Source organism: Pimephales promelas, chromosome 14 (assembly GCF_988280905.1).
Source record: "Pimephales promelas chromosome 14, fPimPro1.hap1.1, whole genome shotgun sequence".
Taxonomy (NCBI): domain Eukaryota; kingdom Metazoa; phylum Chordata; class Actinopteri; order Cypriniformes; family Leuciscidae; genus Pimephales; species Pimephales promelas.
In genome coordinates, this window is record NC_142782.1 from 19,322,582 (window position 1) to 19,347,246 (window position 24,665).

At 36.9% G+C, this 24,665-nt stretch overlaps 2 protein-coding genes across 3 annotated transcripts in view; both read right to left on the bottom strand.

Moving 5' to 3' along the window:
* Positions 1-5,914, bottom strand: part of specc1la (sperm antigen with calponin homology and coiled-coil domains 1-like a) — a 31,691-nt gene extending 25,777 nt beyond the window's left edge. Inside the window, exon 1 of the mRNA XM_039679846.2 lies at positions 5,712-5,914. The gene's annotated coding sequence lies outside the window, so the exon portion shown is untranslated. The remainder of the gene's footprint in view (positions 1-5,711) is intronic.
* A 2,334-nt stretch (positions 5,915-8,248) lies between these two features.
* Positions 8,249-24,665, bottom strand: part of LOC120484583 (breakpoint cluster region protein) — a 46,783-nt gene continuing 30,366 nt past the window's right edge. For both annotated transcript variants that reach the window (XM_039679859.2, XM_089119552.1), the window contains 12 exons: positions 24,107-24,182; positions 23,850-23,954; positions 23,677-23,751; positions 22,735-22,832; positions 21,509-21,628; positions 14,490-14,549; positions 12,977-13,086; positions 11,609-11,748; positions 11,368-11,502; positions 11,166-11,271; positions 10,366-10,528; positions 8,249-10,250 (listed from right to left, as the gene is read on the bottom strand). In XM_039679859.2, the coding sequence (XP_039535793.2) occupies positions 10,161-10,250; positions 10,366-10,528; positions 11,166-11,271; positions 11,368-11,502; positions 11,609-11,748; positions 12,977-13,086; positions 14,490-14,549; positions 21,509-21,628; positions 22,735-22,832; positions 23,677-23,751; positions 23,850-23,954; positions 24,107-24,182 (1,278 nt within the window). In that variant the 3' untranslated portion in view covers positions 8,249-10,160. The remainder of the gene's footprint in view (positions 10,251-10,365; positions 10,529-11,165; positions 11,272-11,367; positions 11,503-11,608; positions 11,749-12,976; positions 13,087-14,489; positions 14,550-21,508; positions 21,629-22,734; positions 22,833-23,676; positions 23,752-23,849; positions 23,955-24,106; positions 24,183-24,665) is intronic.

The window sequence follows — 24,665 nt, forward strand, 5'->3', positions numbered from 1 at the left end:
GATGAGGTCACATTATTAGGCGTGCGCTGCATGTGTAATGCTCACATATGATTTATTACTACAATGAGGTCATCATAACACTGTGAACCCTGCCTATTAAAAAGACACATGTGACATGAACTGAGGCTCCTCGCTCTTCTAAATATCAACTAGTTCTTGATTCCAAACTTGGATAACAGAATTTGCTCCGATTCACAATAATAATTGTTTCGGCCTTTAGTAACCAGGCAATCACAGCCAAAATGGCCAAAAAATGGTGTCAATGTGCTGAAAATTGACTCCTGTGTCTATCTTTGTTAGGACTCTTTGTTCTTTCCCTTTGGAAATGTGTGTCTCAGTGGAGTTAGTTACAGGAGCACTGGGATGGCACTATTTGTTTAGTCCTCTTCGTCAGAGCGTGATGAGGGTCTTGGAGTGCTGCCCGGTGCAGTCAGGCCGTTTGTGTTTGGGTAGCCTTGTGGAAACAGAGAGTGGGAATTCGCTGTGGTGTTTATTAATGTGATAAAAATTAAAAATAATATACAATATTTTGATGCTAGTATTTCAAACCAGAACACAGCACAGTCACTTTTGGTATGTGAAAAAGCCCCGCCCACACCAAAAATTTAATTCACACTCGACTCGTTTTTAATTACGTTCAAAAGGTCACGGGTAGGGTTGGGTTTCGTTTGAATTTGAACGATTCTGATTCCGATTCCGATTCCTTGTTTCGATTCCGGTTCCTAACGATTCTCGATTCCGATTCTTTTAAGAGGCAGGGTCAAAAAAGTTTAGCTAACCTTGCTAACCAACGGCCTTTCTGAAGGAAATAATCCTTTCTGAAGGAAATACTCCTTCTGTAAAAATACTCCTTTTGTCACAAATTTTGCATTTTGCCGAGAATTCGTTATTTTTAGAAAAGTGAAGCCACACTTTGGACCGCCGACGTAAGCTACTCATGTTCGACTCGCGTGGTTATGCCAACACTTCCGGTAGACGCTTCTTCGTTGGTGTTGTTCAGCGGTTTCTTCTTTCGCTCGGCGGACTGTGAATATCCAGCCCATTCTCACTCCCAAGGCGTCACCTAACTGACGCCTTGGGAAGCATTTGGACATGCTTCAATATATGACGCTTTAGGCGCCCTTTAGCGTCAGTTAGATGACGCCCTAGGATCGCGTGTACCCTACCCCCACCCCACACCTAAACCTAACCGCGTCCTCTAACAGACGCTTTCCTTTAGCGTCAGTTAGATGACGCCGTAGGATCGCGTCATGTAAGTGACGCTAAAGGGCGCCTAAAACGTCAAATATTGAAGCATGGTCAAAGGTGACGCCTTGGGGTGAGAATGCGTTGGAATATCGAAACTAGGAATCGAAATTTTTACTTTTGAACGATTCCGGGAAAAACGACAAGTTAGTCTCGGTTCCAATCGATACTCGATTCTCGATACCCAACCCTAGTCACGGGCGACGTAGCTGGAAGTACAGAATCAAAATCGTCCGACATCGTTGTTTTACCTTTTAATTCCTTTTTTTGTAAACGGCGTTTGAGTTAGTTTGCACGTTCAACCTATGCGTTCAACTGACTCTGTAGTGTACTTCCGGCTACATCGCCCGTGACCTTTTGAACGTAATTATGTATTATGTGACATTACAAACGTGCCTCACAGAATAGAGCAAGGCTAACATTTGTCCTTAGAAAAGTTACATTTTTGGAATAAGTTTTGAAATAACCAATCGTTTCGCATGATAAGACCCTTATTCATCGTCTGGTGTCATTTAAAGACATTTGAAGCTGCATCTGAAACTGTTATTAACTGTCTTTTGGACCTTGGACCGTCTGGTTCCCCGAGCACCCTTCCTCTCACCCTTCCCGATACGGACCCTTGCCTGCACACAAATGCCGTTTCCAAGGTAACCCAGATAAATTCATATTGCAGTGTGGTATTTTCTGGTATTCCGGCCACAGCCGATGGTGTTATGACTGAGTGTAATAAAATGCCCACAGCCCAGTGTTCATTTCTACACACAAACACAGCCCGTATCAGTGCAGGGCTCGCACTAATAAAATCGCCTCATGTCAAATGTAACATTACATTAAATGTAGTGAATGTGCCCATGACTCAGTAGTACCCACAAACACTAACGTTACACACCACATGTCCCACGTTTTCTGTAAAAAATAAAACCAACACACATACAGTCAGCTCAGACCGACGATGTTTTCAGTGCAGTGAATGTGCCCGCTGTCCCGCGTCCACATTCACTCACAGACATGATAAGCCCCACGGGGATCACCCCGCTCGCTCTCTCTCAGCCAACTGCTATAGGGGAATCGAGTGCGGCACGGCTGCTCGCCTCAAACACTGCAAGCACACACAATCTAAAGACACGGGAGGCTGACCGGATAACTGTTTGTTGACTTTAATTTGCGACAGTGCTGTGGCGCCTGTGGCCTCTAGGGACGCTAGACGTGAAAGTTACAGGTCGAGCACCATCTAGTGGCCAAAAAGTTCCGCAGTGTGCCTTTAAATTTCTTTTTGATCACTTTTAGACAGAAATCTAAGGAAATTATACACATACAGAAAGATAATACAAATATAATTTCACTCACCAAACCTATCACTTGAAGCAAATATCCATCCCTTCTTAAAAATCCACGCCAGCGAGCGCGTTGGACCGTTTAGTGAAACCGACGCACATATAGCCTATAATCTAACGGCAGATGAAGTAAAACCGTATGAGTCCATCATAAATACAGTGCATGTTCACAATAACAGTTTAAAAATGAATGATTTAAACCATGTTTTACTTCTGATATAAACATTTAGATTAAATATGCCATTCTCATTGATGGTGTTAAACACTTAAACATGAAATCATTACTGAGAAGTTACAACATTTTTATATTCAATAAATATAAATATTTGTTGTGGATGTGATGCTTTTGAACACTTCCTCTGGCATGCTGTCTGTGTTTTAATGTGTTAACTACATAGATAGTTGCTTATCATGATAGCAGATTGTCTGAGAAAATGGTTTCGTCCTGTTTCCATCTAAAATATAAATCAATTAAAATACTATTTGGCCAGTGGAAAAGATTGAGAAAAAACTTTCTCTGAAATGTATTTTGCACTATTTTATTTTATTTATTTCAAAAAAACAAGGGAAGGATGGGCTACTAAATGATTTTTATTAATGTAATGTGACGGCACTCGTATTTCATATTTTCCTAATGTCTTGTACCGTTAAACATGTTATCATGTGGATGAATAATCATATGCAAATGATATGCAGATGAGGATATGCATAGTAAAACTAGGCGTTATAATCTCCATATATGGTTATTTCGGGGAGGAGACGCATGTGCGCACAATCTTCCGCTGACTGGGATTTATAAAGTGAATTCTGCGCAGGTTCTGCCGTACGCACGGTTTTATAAGTCTGAATATTTTTTCAACATTTTTGGCTTTCGGGCGCACGTACACTTTTAGTAAGGATTCTACGCACAGTTTTATAAATGAGGCCCCTAGGGCTTAAAAACATTTTTTTTTAAGAATACAAAGTTCAAAGAAAAGCATTTATTTGAAATAGTTCCTTCAGTAACATTACAAATGTATTTACAGTAACTTTAGATCAATTTAATAAGTCCTTGCTAAATAAAAGTATGTATTAAATATTAACTTCCTTCCAGAAAAAATTAAAGTTACTGCCTAAAAAAAACTTTGGAGAAGGTTAAAAAAACCAGACACAATTCAATCACAGTTCAGCTCCTGAAATCCCTATATTCCACTTCATCTTTTATCTGAAACGCTACCAATTACACAAGAACTTCAAACGCTGTGAAATGTCTGAACAACATCTTGCTCCATCAAAACCGCCAACAACACATCTGTTGGTAATCTTCAAACAAATTAGTGAGCCCTTCCTTTAGTTGTGGAAGCATCCCAACACACATCTTCCCAAAACACCAATCACTTTGAAATCACATTCACAGATATTTAAGAGAAATATTTTATACACAAACATAAACCACCATTGAACTTGACAAATACAGAAAGGGTTATTATGATACTCAGAAAGAACATACTGATGGAGGAAACATGAGGGACATCTTTTTCCCACACACACTTTGAAACATCTCAGCAGGCCTTCAGTTTTCCTATATTGTGAACATACACACATTGCAACAGAAACCCTCCCACTGCTTCAGCTCCAGGAATGTGTTTTGTTTGGAGGCCTTTTTGGTGGTTTATTAGATCTTAAGAGGATGGCCTCCAAGAACTCCAACTTTTTCACTTGGGATGACTGTCCTGCTGAAGCCAAGGATTCAAGAGCGGCCCAAACAAGCTGCAATTCTTATTGCATAAGTCTCTTTCCCTGGACACAAATGGAGTTGGGATAAAATAGTTTAAGTAGACGACATTTTTTTTACAAACGGAAAGGAAGTAAATTGAATGAAAATGTCTTGCTCTGCATCAAAATCTCTGTGAGGCAGTGTTAATTTTCTTAACGAAATGTATGATGAAAATATTTTGTTGACAACCTTTTTTTCATGACCAAGACGAGATGACACCAACCTAAAATGATAACTGTCAACATGTAATATCGATAACAAAATATTACAGACTTCTCAACCAGCTTTCATTCTTTCTGTTGTTAGATGTGAAAATGTATTTAAAATGAAATCCCCCAATCACAGCTTATCTGTTAAAATTATAAATTTACCGCACAGTGTTTTACTTAATATTTGCAATCTGGCAAACATACACATGTTCTCTCTACACTGCAGAAGAAGCGCAAATGATCTGAAAAGAAGGATTTTAGTAGCACAATAAATGCACAATAAATCTGCCTCTGTGTGACAATACAGTCTTTTTATAGTAAACAGTGCAGCGCTTCCTAGTTCTACGTCAAAACGGTGCCTCAATTTTGGCTTGCTAATCTAAAACACTACATCAACTGCATAAGGTCACAGGAGAATTAGTATTCTAATTCCTCACAGCCTCGTTTTCATTTAAATATGGCGCATAACCTGCCTAAGGTTTTTTGGGAGTTAAAATGAAATACAAAATAAACAGTTAGGGAATAGTCAGCCACATGTAGGCTATATGTATATATATATATATAGTAACGTTACATTAATTTCATTAATAAAATTATTAGCTTATTGTCTTCGGTGTTTTGACCAGTCAATGATCAAACATAGGACACCGAAAAAAATTGAAACATTTGGCATCTATCTACCATTCATGTGTTGTTTCATTTATTGTTTCTCGGTAGGCATAGTTTTAAAACACTAACGTTACCAGTATGTTCATTACATTGAATGACTGGTTTAATTAGATTAAATTAAGAAGGATCTACTACTAGTACAAACATTTCAGTGATAACCGTTAGCTAGAAACACCGTTAGCTTTTTTTTTCTTTGATAAATCTGCAGGGGTAAAATTGTAAAATTTGACAACCAGATATTGATTGCCATGTCCCAACAGGGTTTGACTGTCCAGTTTAAGAACCAACAACCACCCCTACAAACGTGACATGTTTCACAACAGCCCGAACAACTCAAAATCTGTCTAAACACAAAAAATAAAACCAATCTGAAATCCACTTTCATCACTGCAGTCCAGTGTTTACGGCATGGTTGTGAGTTTACAGGCTAACCGCTAATGCTAACAGGATGTGCTACTTAAACAGGATGCGAGGAGAAATAAATGTTTCATTTATTACCTTGGTTCCTTCCTGGTCTGTACAAGCGCCCGTCAGGGTATAGATTATCTTCTTGGTAGTGTTCGAGGGTAACGTTAGATAACAAAGGGTATTCCGGAGTTTTAGTTGTGGCATCGTTTCTGAGAGGCAGATAGCCGTTTCATGCTATACTGACGGCTGGCTGCCCACTGCAAACACACAGCGCGACTGACAGACACTAGACAAACACACAGTAGATCAGATCACCACACACACACACACACACACATCTGCGCCCGCCTACCACATGTGTTTCAATATTACAGCTGTGCAGCATGAAATATTCATTGTGTTGTTAGCTGAAACCAACCAATCTTTGTTTTACAAATTGTACTGTGTTATAATTACAAAATCATTTAAATGTGTATTAACTTGTCATACTTAGCCTATCTATCTGCAGTAGTAGCCTAAAATATGAGTTATGTACTTGTATGTGCTGTTCCAATCCCCTTCTATCTTTTATCATCTTCTTAGTTTCCTAATCTGACTTATTTCTTCTTTGGCAATCACTCACTTGATTCTTTGTGTTTTCTGAGTCTTTACCCTTTGCAGATAAGCATGAATCACAAGCAGTGGTGGAAACAGTGGGCTACTGAAAAAACATAGGCAGGCTATATACTCAAGTAAAAGTAGGCTACCAGTATTCCAAAAAATGTAGTGTGAGGGGATGTGTGTGTGTGTGTGCTGATAATATAATTTGTAAGGAAAATTGTGCATTAAATAGGGAAGTTATATCCAGGAAACTTTTAAGGGAAAACAAACAAACAAACAAACATAGGCTACTTTGTCTCTTTGTCTTTGAAGTCTCGGCGAAGCTGTTTTGACAGCAGCATCCACAAACAAAAAACAAATGTTCAACATGAAAAATGTTTTTGCGCAAGTGCAGTTGCCAAATGAAGACGGATCGTATAATGGATCAATCAAAAAACGCTGTTTATTAACGAGCTGTGCTAATTTCTTATTAAGAAAGGCAGTTCAAGTTAACGACATGGTGCACTGATTCTGAATCTGGCCGCATGGCGAGCGCGAGACGCGGCAGTGCTCAGATCGTGACGAGCGTCTCTCGTGATTGTGAAGTAAATGGGAGCGGGAATTCACCGCATTATGAACTCGTCACGCAATATATCCCCAACCTCAGACCAAATGTTAGGCCCTGTAGACAGGCCAGCCTATATAAATATCATATTAAGCAGAAATGTAAAATGTACCTTAGCATATTGGAAGAGGCTGATATGAAGAATGTACTTCCACGGCAGTCACGAGTAGCCTAACAGCAGGAATAGGTTAAAGTTTTCGATTTGATGACAGTCACGGGACCGATTACTCGATCTAATCACGTTGATCGATAAAAATAAAATAAAACTAAAACAATTGTAACGAGTAACGACCACAAACAGAAGGAAATAGCGGAGAAAAAGTACCGATACATCACTCAAGTAAAAGTGAAATCACACAATTTTAAACTTACTCAAAAAAGTAATTTCTGAAAAAAAAAAAAAAAAAAACTAGGCCTACTTAATTACAGTAACGTGAGTATTTGTAATTCGTTACTTTACACCCCTGAGTGCAACTGAAGAGACAGCAGCATTAGTCAATACACTTTGACATGGTTGAAACAAATTAGGCTACACAGGCCTACACGAAAGTTAAATGGGTGTTTTTATTCTGGTTATGCTGTCCAAAGCACACAAAACAATGTTTAATGACAGTCAAACAAAGTCTTTCTGGGTTACAAGTCTGATAATATGATAGGCCTATTTGAGTCTTTCAATTAATAACAAATAAGGTAGAAAATAAAGTAGAAAACCTAAAACTCCTAAAAACATTACATTTTCAACAAATAGCCACTGAAATCAGGTTAAAAAGTTTTGATCAGTCGATTTTTGCAAGAAATGGTAACACTTTAGAATAAGGTTCAGTAAACAACCTTAGTTAACATCAACTAAGAATTAACAATACTTCTTCAGAATTTATTAATCTTAGTTAATATCAATTTAAACATTTTCTAATACGTTATTAAAATCAAAAGTTGTATTTGTTAGTTAATGCACTATGAACTAACATGAACAAATATTAATAAATACTGTAACAAATGTATTGTTCATGGTTAGTTCATGTTAATACATTAACTAATGAACCTTAAAGTCTTACCCAATAAATGAATTATAAAAATAAACTTAAATTGATCAAAAGTGACAGTAGAGTAGAGACATTTATAATTTCTATTTTAATTCATTTCAATTTCAAATAAATGCTGTTCTTTTGAATCTTCTATTCATCAAAGGATCCCGAAAAAAAGTATCATGTTTTTTAAACAAAAATATTAAGCAGCAAAACTGTTTTCAATATTTACAACAATGATTAATGTTTTATGAGACTCAAATCAGCATATCAGAATAATTTCTGATCATGTGACACTGAAGACTGTGTTTAAACTATCTATTATTCTAGGTAAAAAGGTAAAATTTATGTCAGTTAATTACAGTAAAACACCAACAAAAACATGGGTTTCACAATAATATTTTCAACCAACATCATGTTTATTATTCATCTACTTTGTACAGAATCACATTATGACCACACTTAAACAGATCTGCCATACAAGTGTAGCATTGTGCAGTTTGAGTATTGTCCAGTATAAACAATGAACGAAGACTATCGTTTCACAATAGAGCTTCAGAAGAGGAATTAAGGAATGCTGAACGCAAACCACTGTGTCCTAATGTCTTCTGGGGAGTAACGCTATCTCTTATTGAGGAACGTTTAATGTACTTGGCCATCGGTCAGATAAACACACAGAACAGTCAACGGCTCCGAGGAAACAAGAGGATGAAGGAGTTTATTGTGATCCATCTCCTTAATCCACACTATGCAATACTTATCCATATACAAAACATTTCCTCATCATGGAGGCTGGGTTGTAAAATGGCAGCCAGGAATATCTTCATCAGTACACTGTGTAATGGACCAAATCAAAGAGAAGAAAGCGAGGAATGGCTATAATTGGAATTCCAGTAGGACTTTGATAAAGGAAGTGCAGATTCCGGAACATACAAGAACAGAGAAAGGCAATGATCTTCAACTCAATCACAGGAATGTCTCGGTTTTCCTTACTCTAAAAAAACACACAAGCGTAGACTCTGTACAATAACTAAAGGTAATCTCTAAAGGAACATGAGTCATAAACAAATCAACATGCCTGCATGTTACATGACATCCTAACAATACACAACCTCTCCTTTGTACTGAACAACATAATACAGATATATGCACATTAGCCATTAAAAAACTAAACAATTTACAAACACAACAGGGCAGGGTATTGGCACTGTTCAGGATCGCAAAGTGCTTGCAAGTTTGTGAACAGCAAAGAAAAAAAAAGATCCCAAACCATTAAACATGAAAGATTAACAGTGTTTGAATTAAGTTAATTTTTGATCAATAATAAGAATGTAGTAGCAGTGATATTATTCTGATGGAGAACTCCTATATTCATTGTATGCATGTATTACTGTAAGTCCATCAGTTATGGTTAAGGATGTATGCATAACATGCAATGCCTAGTTTTACTGTTTGCTTTCTAAGTTATGTGAGGTTTCCGTTTAGAAAAGCACTGAAAGATTCAGTGTTCTAGTCCTATAATGTCATGTGATATTACACATGTGTACTGTATTGTTTTAATATAGGCTCAGTAATCCAATATTAAGTGGATTTATGTGACATAAAACAGGGAACTGTTTTCATAAATCGAGCAATGTATTTTCTTGGGAATCTTGGGAGTGGTAGAAACTATAATTGTGCCACTGTTAAGTTTCTTCTTGGTCCATTGGAACCGTTAAGATCGCTACTATGTTGACCATAGTCACACATTGGTTAAAGAATCTCACATCTGAATTCTCTGCGTTGTGTTTTATCCATCAGAAAAGGGCCATATAAATGTGTTCCTCATGATTTGAGTGTTCAGATGTTCCGTAGCCCTCGCCACGGGAAGACATAAATCATAGGTGAGCAAAATGTCAGATCAAATAAAACGGTCATGGAAAACTGGTATTTGTAATTCTTTATAAACCCACAGTGCTGAAAGGAACAAGACAAAACGCAAGAATAACATTCACCATCCAATAACCTACGAGAAAGCTTGGCACTCACCGTTCAGTCAGAAAAGTTACAATGGATGACGGTGAAAAGAAACACCTGAATGTTGAATGTAACTTTAAGTGCTTGTAACAGTAAGTCCGTGAGAAGATATCAGACCGGCTTGTCATTCTTCACTGTGAATTTCTCCAGAAATATCAACAGAATGCTACTGAAGCAGTTGGGAATTCACTCCGCTTGGGAGATTTCAGTAGGTTTTTGATGCCCTCTATCGGTCACATGCTGAATCACTTCATTTCCAGGACATTTCACAACATAACGCACCTGAGCTTCTCTTCAAACCTCTGTGGAGAAGAGCATACTCTGACGTTTACTATCTGGAGTAGGGATCGTCTCCAGCTGCAGGAAGTATAGTAATACCTGGACCTATAGAGATGAAGAGGAACAATCAGACAACCAATAGATCAGCAGAACCATTATTTTGCTTAGGACCGTTAAAACCAGAACTCTAGTATTCTAGAACTTAGTGTACATGTCTTACCTGAGACATAACCTCAAAAGACCAGCTGTCACTCATAGAGATGGGCTGTGTGGGATTGGCTGGAATTTTACTGTCCTTCTCAGAAGGGCGAAGGAGGGTTGGGCCGAACACTGTGGCAAGATTGTGGAAAGACATCTTGTTCACGCTCTCATTCTCAGCCACCCTGAGGGAAACAACGAAGAACGTTTCAGTTGTAGTGTAGGTCTAAAACAAATCTGACTCTTGGAAATTATTCAAAGGACACAAGTAATAATAGATCTGAAGAAAATGTGAATGGTTCTTGCTTGCACAAAAAAAGCCGGGTTCACACGGTTTTGAGAATCCTAAAAGATTCTTCTGATCCTGAGCCAAAACCTAAAGTCCTCAACTGCTGGTCTGACATGTTCACCAACAACTGATTAATGACCATTGCGTTAAATGTATGGCTTACAGCGGGGATCATGTTCATACAGTCTGACAAACAACCGTCATAAAGCACTATTAGAAATCGTATAGTTTGCAAATTTGCTAAACTTATTTACTTTGTATTTTATTCACTCAGTTTAATGTCTTTCTGTTTATTAAAAACTAGTATTAATTATGAGATTAATTGTGATTATTGAATTCTGTTGAGCCTTAATTTACATATAGTTTTGTAAAAAAAAAAAAAAAAAAAAAAAAATTCCACTGCACTGCTATGCAGTAGATAGGGTGTTTTAGATGGTTTCTATGATATTATGGTTCTTAGCTTGGGATCGGGTTTTTACAAGCATTCACTTAGGAATCATATTATTGAAATTGACAGATGGGACAATCTTCACCTCTTCAGATGGTCCAGCAGAAACAGGAAGGTCAGCAGGTTTGGTTCGGGTAGTGAGAGCAACAAGTTCAGCATACAACTTTCCTTTGCAACACTGTCCGACAACGCTGAAGGAAATGGGGAAATAAACAAGAATAAATTCTTAATGTGATCTGTTTTATATAAACTATTATTCATCATAAGTTGAAAAACTCTCAACTAACCAATGCCTTCAGAGAAATTTGCATAGAGTTCATCAGTGAAGAGGGGCTCGGGAAGCTCTCTGAAGTAAAGCTTGAGCGTTCCAGCAATGGCGTTCACGTCCATCTCACTCATCATGACTGAAACGTCTTTATTGTCTGTTGAGTCACAAAACATTATTATTTTCAGCCATATTTTCATTATAGGATTTTTTTTAATCATTTTATTTTGGTTCATCCCTGCAAGAAGTGCTACAATACTCACTGGCATCGAAGGCAGCTTTCAGGGCCTGGATGTCTGTGGCCACACCAGAGACACGATAGATGCCCACTTCCTCCATCCCTCTGCGCTCAATCTCCTCCACACACTGTCTCACAATGAGAGGCACTTTGGAGTGCTCCCGTCTGAGAGGAACAAACACACACACACACACACACACACAAGTCAACAACAAGCATCTGGAAAATATATTTAAGTTGATATACTCTGTTTTTTTTTTTGTTGTCGTCAGTATTAAAGCTGTAAATTCCATGACCACAGAAAATGATGGGATATCTTTTGGCCCATTTCTGGTATGTAAAAAAACCCCAAGTATATTCAAAGAGCTTGTTTATTTATTCACCATGAAAGGAAAAACGACAGTGGTATCCCCGTTCACACAGCCTATATTTAAACCTACATCTGCATTATCCTGACAGAGCATTCCAATATCAACATCATAATGAGGCCACCAGGGAAAATGAACATTTTGTCCAGCATAAATCCCTCCCAAAACTGTCATGTTTTTTTTGTTAAAACAACTATTATTACATAGCAATATTTCACCCTTATACATTGCCGTTAAACTATGAAAAATGCATATCTGAGAGTCTAATTGCTAAATCCGCAGTGCTGTTTTTATTGCAGTCCTCTGAGGGAAGCCCTTAGCAAACCCTTGCCTTTAATAATAATTTCTTCCTGTTTCTCAGGAAGTCCATAATGGGGTTCTTTCTGTTTTTCTTTCTGCTTTCTGATGAAGACCACCTTTCCTCAACTTTATTAAAAGGAAGTGTTCCCCCTCCTTATTTGTATGAAACCTCATTTGAGTCAGGTGGGTCTATGAAAACACTCCAAGAAAGGTCCTTGTGTCTTCTAAATTATGGGAAACACGGCTGATATCTGACTGGTGTTGCTCTTGGAGTGACAGATGTGTGAGTGGAATGTGACTGCTTTTTATTATTGAATCACGATTGACTTTTACAATACATTATAACTTTATTAATTTATAAATAATAGCGCACTCACTAGCCTTTTTGGCTTTAACTGACATCTAGTGGTGTGAATGCAGTATTACTCCTAATGATTTGAACAGTATTACTACTAATGAAATAAAACTAAGGTGGTTTGGCTGTGTTTGGCTGGTCATGTGATCGAAACATAGAAGCACCCATGAGGAGACCAGCTCCACGTAAAGAAAAACACTACTGATATGACTGGAATAGTCTAATGTGATTGGACAATTAGTTATTTTTTTAAATACTATACACTTGTTTATACAAATACAATATTACATCCATTATATTAATACTGTGTTATATATAATGTATTTATATCAGTCATACACTGGATAGATTGATCTGTAGGCTGACTCACTTAATGACGGCCCCGATTTTGACCCCAAACACTCCGGACTGTTTCCTGGAGGGCATCCTCTTCAGACTGAACTCCCTGCTGGTAAACCGCATAGACAGCTTGACCTCAATCTGGAAAGAGTGATGAACGTGCACATTTTTTCAACAAAATCATTTCCCTGATGAGAACAAGAGAGCTCTGTGCTCAATCTCACCTATCATATAATAAAGAATTAAATCACTGTAAGCTGTGGCCATCAGCTTAAAATCAAGCACATGAACAAGATAATCCATCATTGCTTCATACTGTTAAAACTTTATAGTAGACAAATGATTGTTAACTATTGATCGAAGGATGTAACTGGATATAACTAGTTGTGTGTGTGTGTGTCTATGTATATATATATATATATATATATAGTTCTGGTCAGAATTATTGGCTCCCCTTTTAAATATGATTAAAGATGGCTGTAAACATAAATCTGCATTGTTTATCCCTTTTGTCTTTCATTCAAAACATTTGCAAAAATATAATCTTTCATTGATTTTTTGTGTGTAGGAGCATTTATTTTATAATGTTATTTACACACCACTTTCAGTTATTTTACTTCAATAAAAGGTTAAATTTATATGATTTTTTTTTAATAAAAGATCATAAAGGATAAACAATGCACATTTTTATAGTCATCTTTGATCATATTTATCAGGGGTGCCAATAATTCTGACCACAACTGGACACACACACACACACGTGCATTCAAAAGCTTAAGAAATTAATACTTTTATTCAGCAAGGATGCATTAAAATGATCAAAAGTGACTAAAATGTCCATGTCAAATAGATGTTGTGGATTTGAACTTTGTATTCATCAAAGAAACTCGAAAAAAAAAAATTTATCACGGTTTACAGAAAAATGCACAACTGTTTTCAAAATTAATTATAATAAGAAATGTTTCTTGAGCATCAAATCAGCATATTAGGACCCTGAAGATGCTGAAGTAATGATGCTGAAAATTCAAAACTATATTTTGAAATAGTTCTTTTAAATTGTATTAATAGTCACAATACTTTGTCTTCAGTATTTTTGATCAAATAAATGCAGCCTTAAATATGCAAGATTACTTGCTGACAAGAAATATTGCCGACCCAACTATTGAACAGTATAGTGCATTTATATGGAGAGTTGAAAGTGTAATTTTAGCAATTTTAGTTATTATTTTGACAAGTAAAAGCATTAGGGAATAATAAACGCAAACAATTTTGACACTAATTTAAATATCTTACAAAATCTGCAAAATAGACAAGTAATCAGCACCTACATATGCACTACATATGGTAATATCATCATATATTTCACAGTTCTCTGCTATGACACAGCCAATTCAATTATACTTACTTCCCAGATATACAGTACACAGATGATCTCAATCAAAGTGTACTGGCCTATTTAAATGTAAATGGGCTTTTGAACATTTAATAAAGTGCTCCTATTATTAGTAAAGGTGTTATTATTGTGCAGGATGAGCCACACTGACCCCATTCATGCTGATTACTGTCCTCTGCCAGTCTTTACCCTGCAGCGATTGAGGATCCAGCTGTGAAAATAGGGACAAATGTCAATCAAGACGATAATCCTTATCTAAGTGCGACCCAAACACAGAGTCACCTGCTAAAAATGGCAACTCATTGAACACGCCACTGGAAAGCATCTATATTTCGCTAAAAAAATAAACACATGAACTGAGCCAGGACCAGTGTTGGGAGTAACGCATTACAAAAGTAATACATTACAGTAACATATTACTTTTTGCTGTAACGCAGTAGTGTAAGGCATTACTAATCAATTTTCAGTAATATTTTACTCATTACATGTTCAGTGAGGCTTGTATTACAGTTGTATTACAGTGTATTGTCTGCTTTTACTTCTTAAAGGCAACAGACTGTGTGAAAGTTTTAAAGCAGTCTTTTAGTGCCAGTTCAGAGCGGTCGCGTCTGTAACATTGTTTTTTCCTCATAAATGCAAACACGAAAACTAAAATAAAATGAATATTTTAAGTTCTATGGAGACTGCAGAGCCAACCCTTCCTCATCCGATTTGCGCAGTGTAAGGAACAGAATTACAAAAAATATATTTTGCCTCCTATTTTTTTGTCACGCATGAATGTGTGTCTTTTCCCTAATATTAAAAATAAAACATAGACTGATATTTGTCTAATGTCTGGAGTCCTTTAAGGAAGTAGCCTATATACGTTTCAATACATGTATTTTCTGAGAATTTTTATTTCAAGTTTTGACTGCAAATGTCATGTCCATAATGCTGGACTTCCCCAATTTTAAATAATTTATCCTCAACTAGTTTTGTGGTGTAGGTCTACGTATTTTATAATGTTAACTTCAAATAATACTGATAGCCTAATTTAAAGATAAGGCAGCATTGGATATGGACGGTAAGGAGAATAACGCTGGAGTTGGAAGAGGTGTGTCGCGATTCTGTAGGTTCGTGGATCTAAATCGTGTGGCGAATCGCGATTTCGGTTTCATATTGCATATCGTTACAGCCCAAAAGTTAAGTTCTACTTAGTTATTTTGGTGAAAGTAACTCAAAAGTAATACATGAGTAATGTAACGCATTACAATTCTGGGACAGTAATATTGTAAGGTAATGAATTACTTTTAAATAACAGTAACAAGTAATACCTAATGTATTACAGTTTGGAAGTAACTTGCACAACACTGGCCAGGACAAGTGACGATAGCTCTCCAGGCACAAAGTATGCATATCATGTCAATGCACAATACTCTTTTAATTTAATCACTTAATCACTTAAAATAACAGAAATTCTAAATCAAAAGAATATTATGATCCAAACAGTATCCTGATATGTCCATCTTCCCTAGTCTTATACATAACGTCCAAATAATCAGTTATCAAAGTCAGTATCAATCCAGAGTCTCTAATACCAGATGTCAGTTTGTGTTTATTGTGATCTGCTATGGTTGATGTGACAACATAATTTACCAGCTTGCTGCCAGAGGAAAGACCAGTATTGATTGGTTGGTTTTACTCACGCCAATAAATCTGATTTATCTCATATGAGAGGCAACTGGTGCACTGGAACATGGTGAAATGACAGCAACAATCAATGTCATATTCTGTACACAGATGTTCAGACGGCATTTTTCATCATCATACAAGAGTACATACTGATATCAATATTGATAATAATAAGAAATCTTTCTTGAGCAACAAATCAGCATATTAGAATGATTTCTGAAGGAAATGTGACACTGATGCTGAAAATTCAGCTTTGCCATCACAGTATTACCATCACATATATTGTAATTATATTTAAAAATATTATTTTTTTTTTAGTTTTTTTGATCAAATAAATTAAGTCCTGGTTTAGCATAAGAGGACGGAGGACGAGACCCTCATGTCACGATTTGATGCATATAACAATACACTCACAATACGACATTATTGCGATACGCCAATATGGTAAAACGTTAACAAAAGTGTACTGTTGATTAAAATGCTAAATTTGATATTACATCGGAGGTGAAAATGAACACTGGCTTGGACTTGGTGGTGCTGGCAAACCAATGCACAGAACAATGGGGACACCAGAATAAGATCATGATTCTGAAGCTGAAAATACAGAATTGCTTTAGATGGATATGCTTGCACTTTGTCAATGTATATTTTTCAAAGACATTTGGCATTATCAGGACCAGGGTTGGGGAGTAACGGAATGTAACACAGCGTTATGTAATCAGGATCAGTGTTGTGCAAGTTACTTCCAAACTGTAATACATTAGGTATTACTTGTTACTGTTATTTAAAAGTAATTCATTACCTTACAATATTACTGTCCCAGAATTGTAATGCGTTACATTACTCATGTATTACTTTTGAGTTACTTTCACCAAAATAACTAAGTAGAACTTAACTTTTGGGCTGTAACGATATGCAATATGAAACCGAAATCGCGATTCGCCACACGATTTAGATCCACGAACCTACAGAATCGCGACACACCTCTTCCAACTCCAGCGTTATTCTCCTTACCGTCCATATCCAATGCTGCCTTATCTTTAAATTAGGCTATCAGTATTATTTGAAGTTAACATTATAAAATACGTAGACCTACACCACAAAACTAGTTGAGGATAAATTATTTAAAATTGGGGAAGTCCAGCATTATGGACATGACATTTGCAGTCAAAACTTGAAATAAAAATTCTCAGAAAATACATGTATTGAAACGTATATAGGCTACTTCCTTAAAGGACTCCAGACATTAGACAAATATCAGTCTATGTTTTATTTTTAATATTAGGGAAAAGACACACATTCATGCGTGACAAAAAAATAGGAGGCAAAATATATTTTTTGTAATTCTGTTCCTTACACTGCGCAAATCGGATGAGGAAGGGTTGGCTCTGCAGTCTCCATAGAACTTAAAATATTCATTTTATTTTAGTTTTCGTGTTTGCATTTATGAGGAAAAAACAATGTTACAGACGCGACCGCTCTGAACTGGCACTAAAAGACTGCTTTAAAACTTTCACACAGTCTGTTGCCTTTAAGAAGTAAAAGCAGACAATACACTGTAATACAACTGTAATACAAGCCTCACTGAACATGTAATGAGTAAAATATTACTGAAAATTGATTAGTAATGCCTTACACTACTGCGTTACAGCAAAAAGTAATATGTTACTGTAATGTATTACTTTTGTAATGCGTTACTCCCAACACTGATCAGGATACAAAAATCCAGTAGGTAACTGTAATTCGTTAGAGTTACATCAAAAAACATAGTAATCAGATTACAGTTACTTTTTGAAAAAAAGGGGGATACATTCAGGTAAATCTGTATTTTGGCATAATAGCCTACTAAAGCGTTGCTTGATTAATGACTCGCGACCTCAATGCTCGCTACACGAGTCGCGTGTGCCACCCGCTGGTGACTGCGCAAAATAACAGCTCTCGACAACAATCTCCTCAGACACAAATTGAATCACTGCTGCTAGAAACGATGCTGCACACAGTTAAAACTGCTTTCATTTCTTGTAAATTCCGCTGCTATTTTGTTTTTAAAGAGTAAAATTCCAACAACATGGTTTTACAGTGCAAACTAGCCTATAGGTATGACATTCACTGCTAACGTAAGGGAACTCCCACTGCTAACGGCCCAAGTTCAGTCAGGCAAATTAAGAAAGATCACAGCATTAGTCAACATGTAGGCCTATTTTAAAATAAACTAATAAGTAGATTGTGTATAATTTAAGTGTTGTGTTTTGATTATTTCATTGTAGCCTACATGTTAGTTAAAAATAAAACAAAATAACCTGTAAAACCATAGCCACTAGATGTCTCTACAGCCCTTTAAATAAATATATTTTCAGGGATGTGAAATTCTTAATAAGTAATTTTTAATAATAAGTAATACGTTTTTTTTAATAATATCTGTCCTTGAAGTAATCCAAAAGTAATCAGTTACATTACTTTCATATTCTGGTAACAATACTTGGATTACGTTACTGAATACTTTTTTATGAAGTAATTTGTAACTGTATCAGAATACATTTTTAAAGTAACCCTCCCAAGCCTAATCAGGACCCACAAATATTTTCCAATTTTGTAGATTGACAACAACAGAGCATGAATGGAGCAGTTCTCCTCGCCAGATTAGTAAAGGGCTGCAAATGGGTGTTTACACTTACAGGGCAATAAAATAATTGATTAGCATCTTACCAACCTTCACTAAAATCTCACCTGACACGATCTTACAAAACGCTTCGTATAATGCATAATTTATATATAGAAAAATGTATAATAAATGTATAATGCCTCAGATCTGAAGCATGACCACACTTGTGGCTTCACTTTAGTTGTGGTTATAAGTTCTTAAACTACATTCACATAATATTTTATTCATTTGATAAATACTTAATAATAATAATTTTTAATATGTTTTTGTTTTTATGTTTAAGCTTATATATCTTCATATTAATAACAGTGATGTATGCCCCAATTGCCAAAAAAAAAAAAAAGTGGGGGGTCTGGTAAGGGGTTAATGTACTGTAGTTCTGACACTAAAACTCACTATCCATGATACATATTGTTGCATTATTGTATTGTTATTATTATTGTTACACAATATATTGTAAAACCCCTTGATGATGTTCTTGAACTGTGTTTATTCATAATAAAGGACTGTTATGTTTTTGTTGATTTCTGAAGGATCATGTGACACTGAAGACTAAAAATGTTACTGAAAATTCAGCTTTGCATCGCATGAATAAAGACACCATTTAATTAATAATGTAATAATACTTCACAGTATTATTTGTTTTACTGTCTTTTTGATCAAATAAATGCAACCTTGGTGAGATTTAGGATTTTATAATGTTTTTGAAAGAAATCTCTTAAGGTTTCCAAATTTTGACCAGTCCTGTTTATATAAATATATCTTGACCCCAGCAGCCCCTTGCTCCCCCTGGAGGTATGAAAGCCCTACTGTACACCAGGGTGTCTAATACTTATTCTCAAGCTTTAATAGTTTTCAAATCACAATTTCTGTTGTATAGTTTTACCAAAACAATGCACACCCTACTGTTTTACCGATGCCAAAAAAAATCTTGCACTGATTGATGGTAAAACCCACATCAAACACTATACTATCTCAATTCCTAACCAGCCTGCTTAACAATATATCTCAAAGCAAGTTTCTCATTTCCAGAATTCCTCAAACGAGGAGGTAAGGTTCCCGTTACCTTCTGCCTGAGGAGCGTGCTGCGAACTCTACCCCAGAGTCGAGCCCCGGTGCTGGGACCTCTCCTGAGGCCAATATCCACCTCCTCTTCCTCGTCCTGTTTCTCCTCTTCCTCCACTTCACAGCTGCTAATGAGTTCTTCCTTCATCAGTTTACTGCTCACAGTCTTCATTCTACCATAATGCTCTTCACCATTCTGGATCTGGTCCTTATTTCCCATCTTACTCAGGTTCCTCAGAGGAAGCTACTGTTATTGACAAGAAGCAGCAGGATACAGGAACACGAATCCCTCCTCGCTCACAGAAGTACAGTCAAATTCAGATCTTCTAGCACAATTGTGGGCTTGCGTTCCATGTGATCCTGAAGCAGTGCGTGTTTTGGTATAACCGTTCTCATGCTGGTCTGAATGAACCTGTTGTTGTGAATCTTGTCTGCTTTAGTCTTGAGTACACACACACACACAGATCTCCCCTGACAGAGCTCTTCCACAGATGGAGCCCTGGGATTAACTACTGAATCTCCACCCACCCTGATGATTACGACCCAGTGTGGCAGCTGCCCAACCAACAATGTATTCAAGACAATTTCAAGTGTTTTGCTTGGTGTTTTTCTGGTTCTAGCACTGCAAATGTACTGTAGCACTTCCAAAGTTTAGGATAATATTATGTTCTTCCAATCACTATTTGTCCAGTTGTAACAATCGTATGAGAAGAAACTGAAGCGTTTAACCCTATACAAACAGGTATAAAGGATCTCGCTTGGAGTGTTTGAATAAACGACAATGCAATCCGTTGCCTCAAAGGAAATGCGTATGGTTGCCATGGCAACTAATGGTCACATGATGAAAAGAAAAGCTTTCATTTGCTGATACAGATCCTCACTCCTCCCATCCGTAATGTCACACCTGCCCCTTTGAGACTCTGTCAGCGTGTCATGTCCCACTTTCTCTGGAGTGCACAATCCATAGTACAGTCCCTCTAATCCTTCTCCAGCACAACACCTAAGCAATTCCCCAAGGCCTTCCCTCTGCTGTTTTCTCTGGTGACATGACCACACCACCGCATATGGCAGGATTATCTACCTGAACAACTTACCGGCTTTTCTCGGTTCATTGCATTAGGCATTAAAAACGTAAATGCTTAGTCACTGGCAGATTATACGTACACCTCCTTGTTTTATTCTGGGATGCATGACTAACCTATAAAATCAGTAATAAAAATAACCAACAATTTCATTGCACAAAGAAACACATAGATCAGTTACATCACTTTACAGAAGTGAAAACACAGTTCTATAGGGGGAAAAAAACCCATATGAGCCCACAAAGCTTAGTTTAATGTTGGCAGGACCTTCATTTTTCATCATTTAATTTAACACAGTGTCTATTTACACTAAGTGCAATTCGCCCAGCTTGTTAGCAGAGGCTATTTAAACTAACTCCGCCCACTGAGGTCTTGTTTGGGTCTGACAAAATGCTGCATCAACATCAGGAGCAATAGAGAAGGGGTAAGGTGATTGGCAGAAAGTTTTGACGCAAATGACTTGGTCATGTCATGACACAATGACTTAAAATATAACTGCAGTGTTTAAAACAATAAGCTGTTAACTGTCTGGTGTTTGTTGGTGAGATCGACCCTGGGCTCTGTGATCACTGCGAGGATCCACTGCTGAAATTATATGTGCAGTTCACCATCTCAAAGCTCCGTAAAATATTCAAGTATCATATAAAGGTATCCCTGCATGAGATGAGTGGACATAATGAGTGGGCATACCTGAATCTGTCCCTTGGCCATGATGCGATCCATGTTCTCCCCATCATCCATGCACTGTTTGACCTTACTGTAACACAGCAGTCTGAGGGTCTGAGAGCCCTCCAGCTCAATCTCAAACTCCTGTCAAAAGAGAGTCAGCTTGCATTATAATGTCTTTTCATATTTAAAGGGGTGATGAACTGAGAAATCAAATTTTCCTTGAGCTTTTGACATCTAAGAGGTCATCATATTATAAGAATATCCTGTAAGTTTCAAAACTGAAAATGTCCTTGTTAGTCCAATAAAAGCTTTTATTGACACCAGGCTCAGCAAACGACTCGTTTTTCAAAGTGGGGAACTATGACGTCAAAGAGGATAAAACTTCAACACGGCCGGTTTAGCCCCGCCCACTGATTCGCGCATTACACGCATAGCTAAATAACATAGATGCGTACGTCGTGATGACAAACCGGATCGAGCTACCGAGCAATACAAAATATTGTACAGTGCCTGGTGGTGGAAGAAGACAGTCGCTGCATAAGCTTCCTCTGGATTCCAATAGGACTGCATGGATAAACTTTATTTTTAATGACGTTCCAGCTGATGAGGGTTGTTTTGTAAACAAGACTGGATTTGCAGACCGAATAAGATTATAGAGCGGTGCTGTGTCGTCTATATTGGATCTGACAGGAATGATGCAACACACGGATTCTGGGTCGAACATGTATGGGCGAATCATTCCGGTTGCCATTTAACAACATTGGACGTTTTCAGAACAATTTCCCCCAAGTGCATCGACGGGTGAGTTGAAACTCATTATAATATGCAAAACTGTGATCCACTCACAGCAGTGGACATTTACTTCCAAGTCTTCAGTGCGAGACGCCCATAAAAACAGAGCGTTTTTCAGCTAGACTCAAAACTAGGGTAGAAATTATCCTATTACTTATTCATTTGGATGTTTTTGAATGTAAAAACCAAGCGAACGTCATAAATTGACCTCAGACAACAATATAATCAAATTTAAAAAGCCAGTTCATGACCCCTTTAAAGCTGCAGGGTGTAATTTCTTCTCAAATAAAAATAACTAACATAATTACTAATATTTTTATATATATATATATATATATATATATATATATATATATATATAATATCTGTCTTTCTAACATAACACTATATAGGTTTCTTTATCATTTAATGTTTTTGCAGGTAAGTGTGTGCTAACGATGCGCTGCAGTTCTGACCTCATTCCAGTTTGGCTCTGTGGCGTCTCTGTACACACGAGTCTTTGCTTTGTTCACAAAGTAGCCGAAAGAGTCCACCTCTAGCGTACAGTACAGATCTGAGGTGAGGGAGAGAACAGGCAACAAGCTGGTTACATATAAAACCATTTTCATATATATATATATATATATATAAGTTATTTTACACAGTATATTTTCCAAATAAAGTTAAAGGTAAAAGTATTACAAGAGGGCAATATGAACAAAATCACATTGCATGCTATCATTCTAATATGCTGATTTGATGCACAAAAAAAATTGTTCTAAAATCAGTTAATATTTTTCTGAAAACTATGATATTTTTTCAGGATTCATTGAGGAATAGAAACCCTCAAAAGAATAGTGTTTATTTGAAACTTTCATAGAAATAGCATAATGAATGTCTTTACTTTGTCACTTTTGATCAATCTATTTTCATTATAATTATAACACAGCCTCTCCTATAACACAGGCTTTTTTCTTAAATCGACCACTGTGTGTGAAGAGCTTTTGGTCCATACAATCATGTCATCCAACCCTACTCTACATCAAGGAAGATTCTATAGAGAATAAAGGTTATAAGAAAGCAGAAACAATAAATTAGCGAGTTTCTTAAGCCAGGCAGAAACACAAAGAGAGACGGAAATTAACGATGGAAAGTCAGATTTAAGAAGGAACGCAGTGTTCCCTGTTAATCCGCCCGTTCCCCAGCTGCTCATAGAGAACTCTGCCCAACAACAGCAGGGCGCATGTCAGGTGTTTTCATGCATGTGCGCACATATTAGGGAGGCATTCAATAATTTAATGATTACTGTGAGCTGGATTTCACTCCATCTAATTGCAACCACCAAAAAAAAAAAAAAAAAAACACACACCACTCCAGTCTCATAAACTAGGTGAGACATTGCGTGCCAGACAACTTACTCGAGCTCTGTTTCAGCCCTGACGCAGAATGGACAATCACATTCAGAAAGCCATACAGCCCTGTGGATTCATCATCTATATGGGGAAAAAAGCAATTAAAGTCATGACATGTTTCAGATACCCTAGAAAGAAGGGCAAATAGTTCTTAATGAAGCAAATAAAAAGGCTCTCACCTTCTTTATTGATTGTCAGAGGAACATTGTGAACCGTCTGTAGCTTCACGCAGGAGTTGGTGAGCATCTGCAACTCCAGAGAAGTCAAAGAAAAACTCTTGAAACCTGAGAAAAGACATTCAGACTTGGTCAGTGAAGCCACCAACATCTGAATTTAACGAAGTCACTCTCTCTGACGGAAAAGAGCAGTTTACGGAACCCCGCTGTGATTTTTATTGGAAGTTAGGAAGGTTTCTTTGAGGAATAGCAGCGCTTACACTTTTTCTGCTGCTCCCGAATGACCTCCCTCCATTCTTCTCGCTCGTAATCAGACGAAATAAGGAATGTATAGCCCTGAAATAAAAGAAATCAAACACACAAGATATAAGAACATTTGTGAATGGCTTGTTCGAATTGTCAGTTTTAAACTGGGTGTTTTAGACAATTATAGAATTCCAATCTTTGTTATTGTTCAGCTATCTGCCATAACATGAACATAGAAACAATATTAGTGCGAATAATTGGTCAGAATTTAAATATGTTGGGTAAAGTTTTCAAAAGTCTTAAAGAACTTTTAAAGGGATACTCCACTTTTTTTACAACTCCCTCAGAGTTAAACAGTTGAGTTTTACCGTTTTCGAATCCATTCAGCCGATTTTCTGATATTTAGAAGAATATCAGTAACCAGACAGTTTCTGGTCTCATTGACTTCCATAGTATATTTTTTCCTACTATGGAAGTCAATGAGACCAGAAACTATCTGGTTACTAATATTCTTCTAAATATCAGAAAATCGACTGAATGGATTCGAAAACGGTAAAACCCAACTGTTTAACT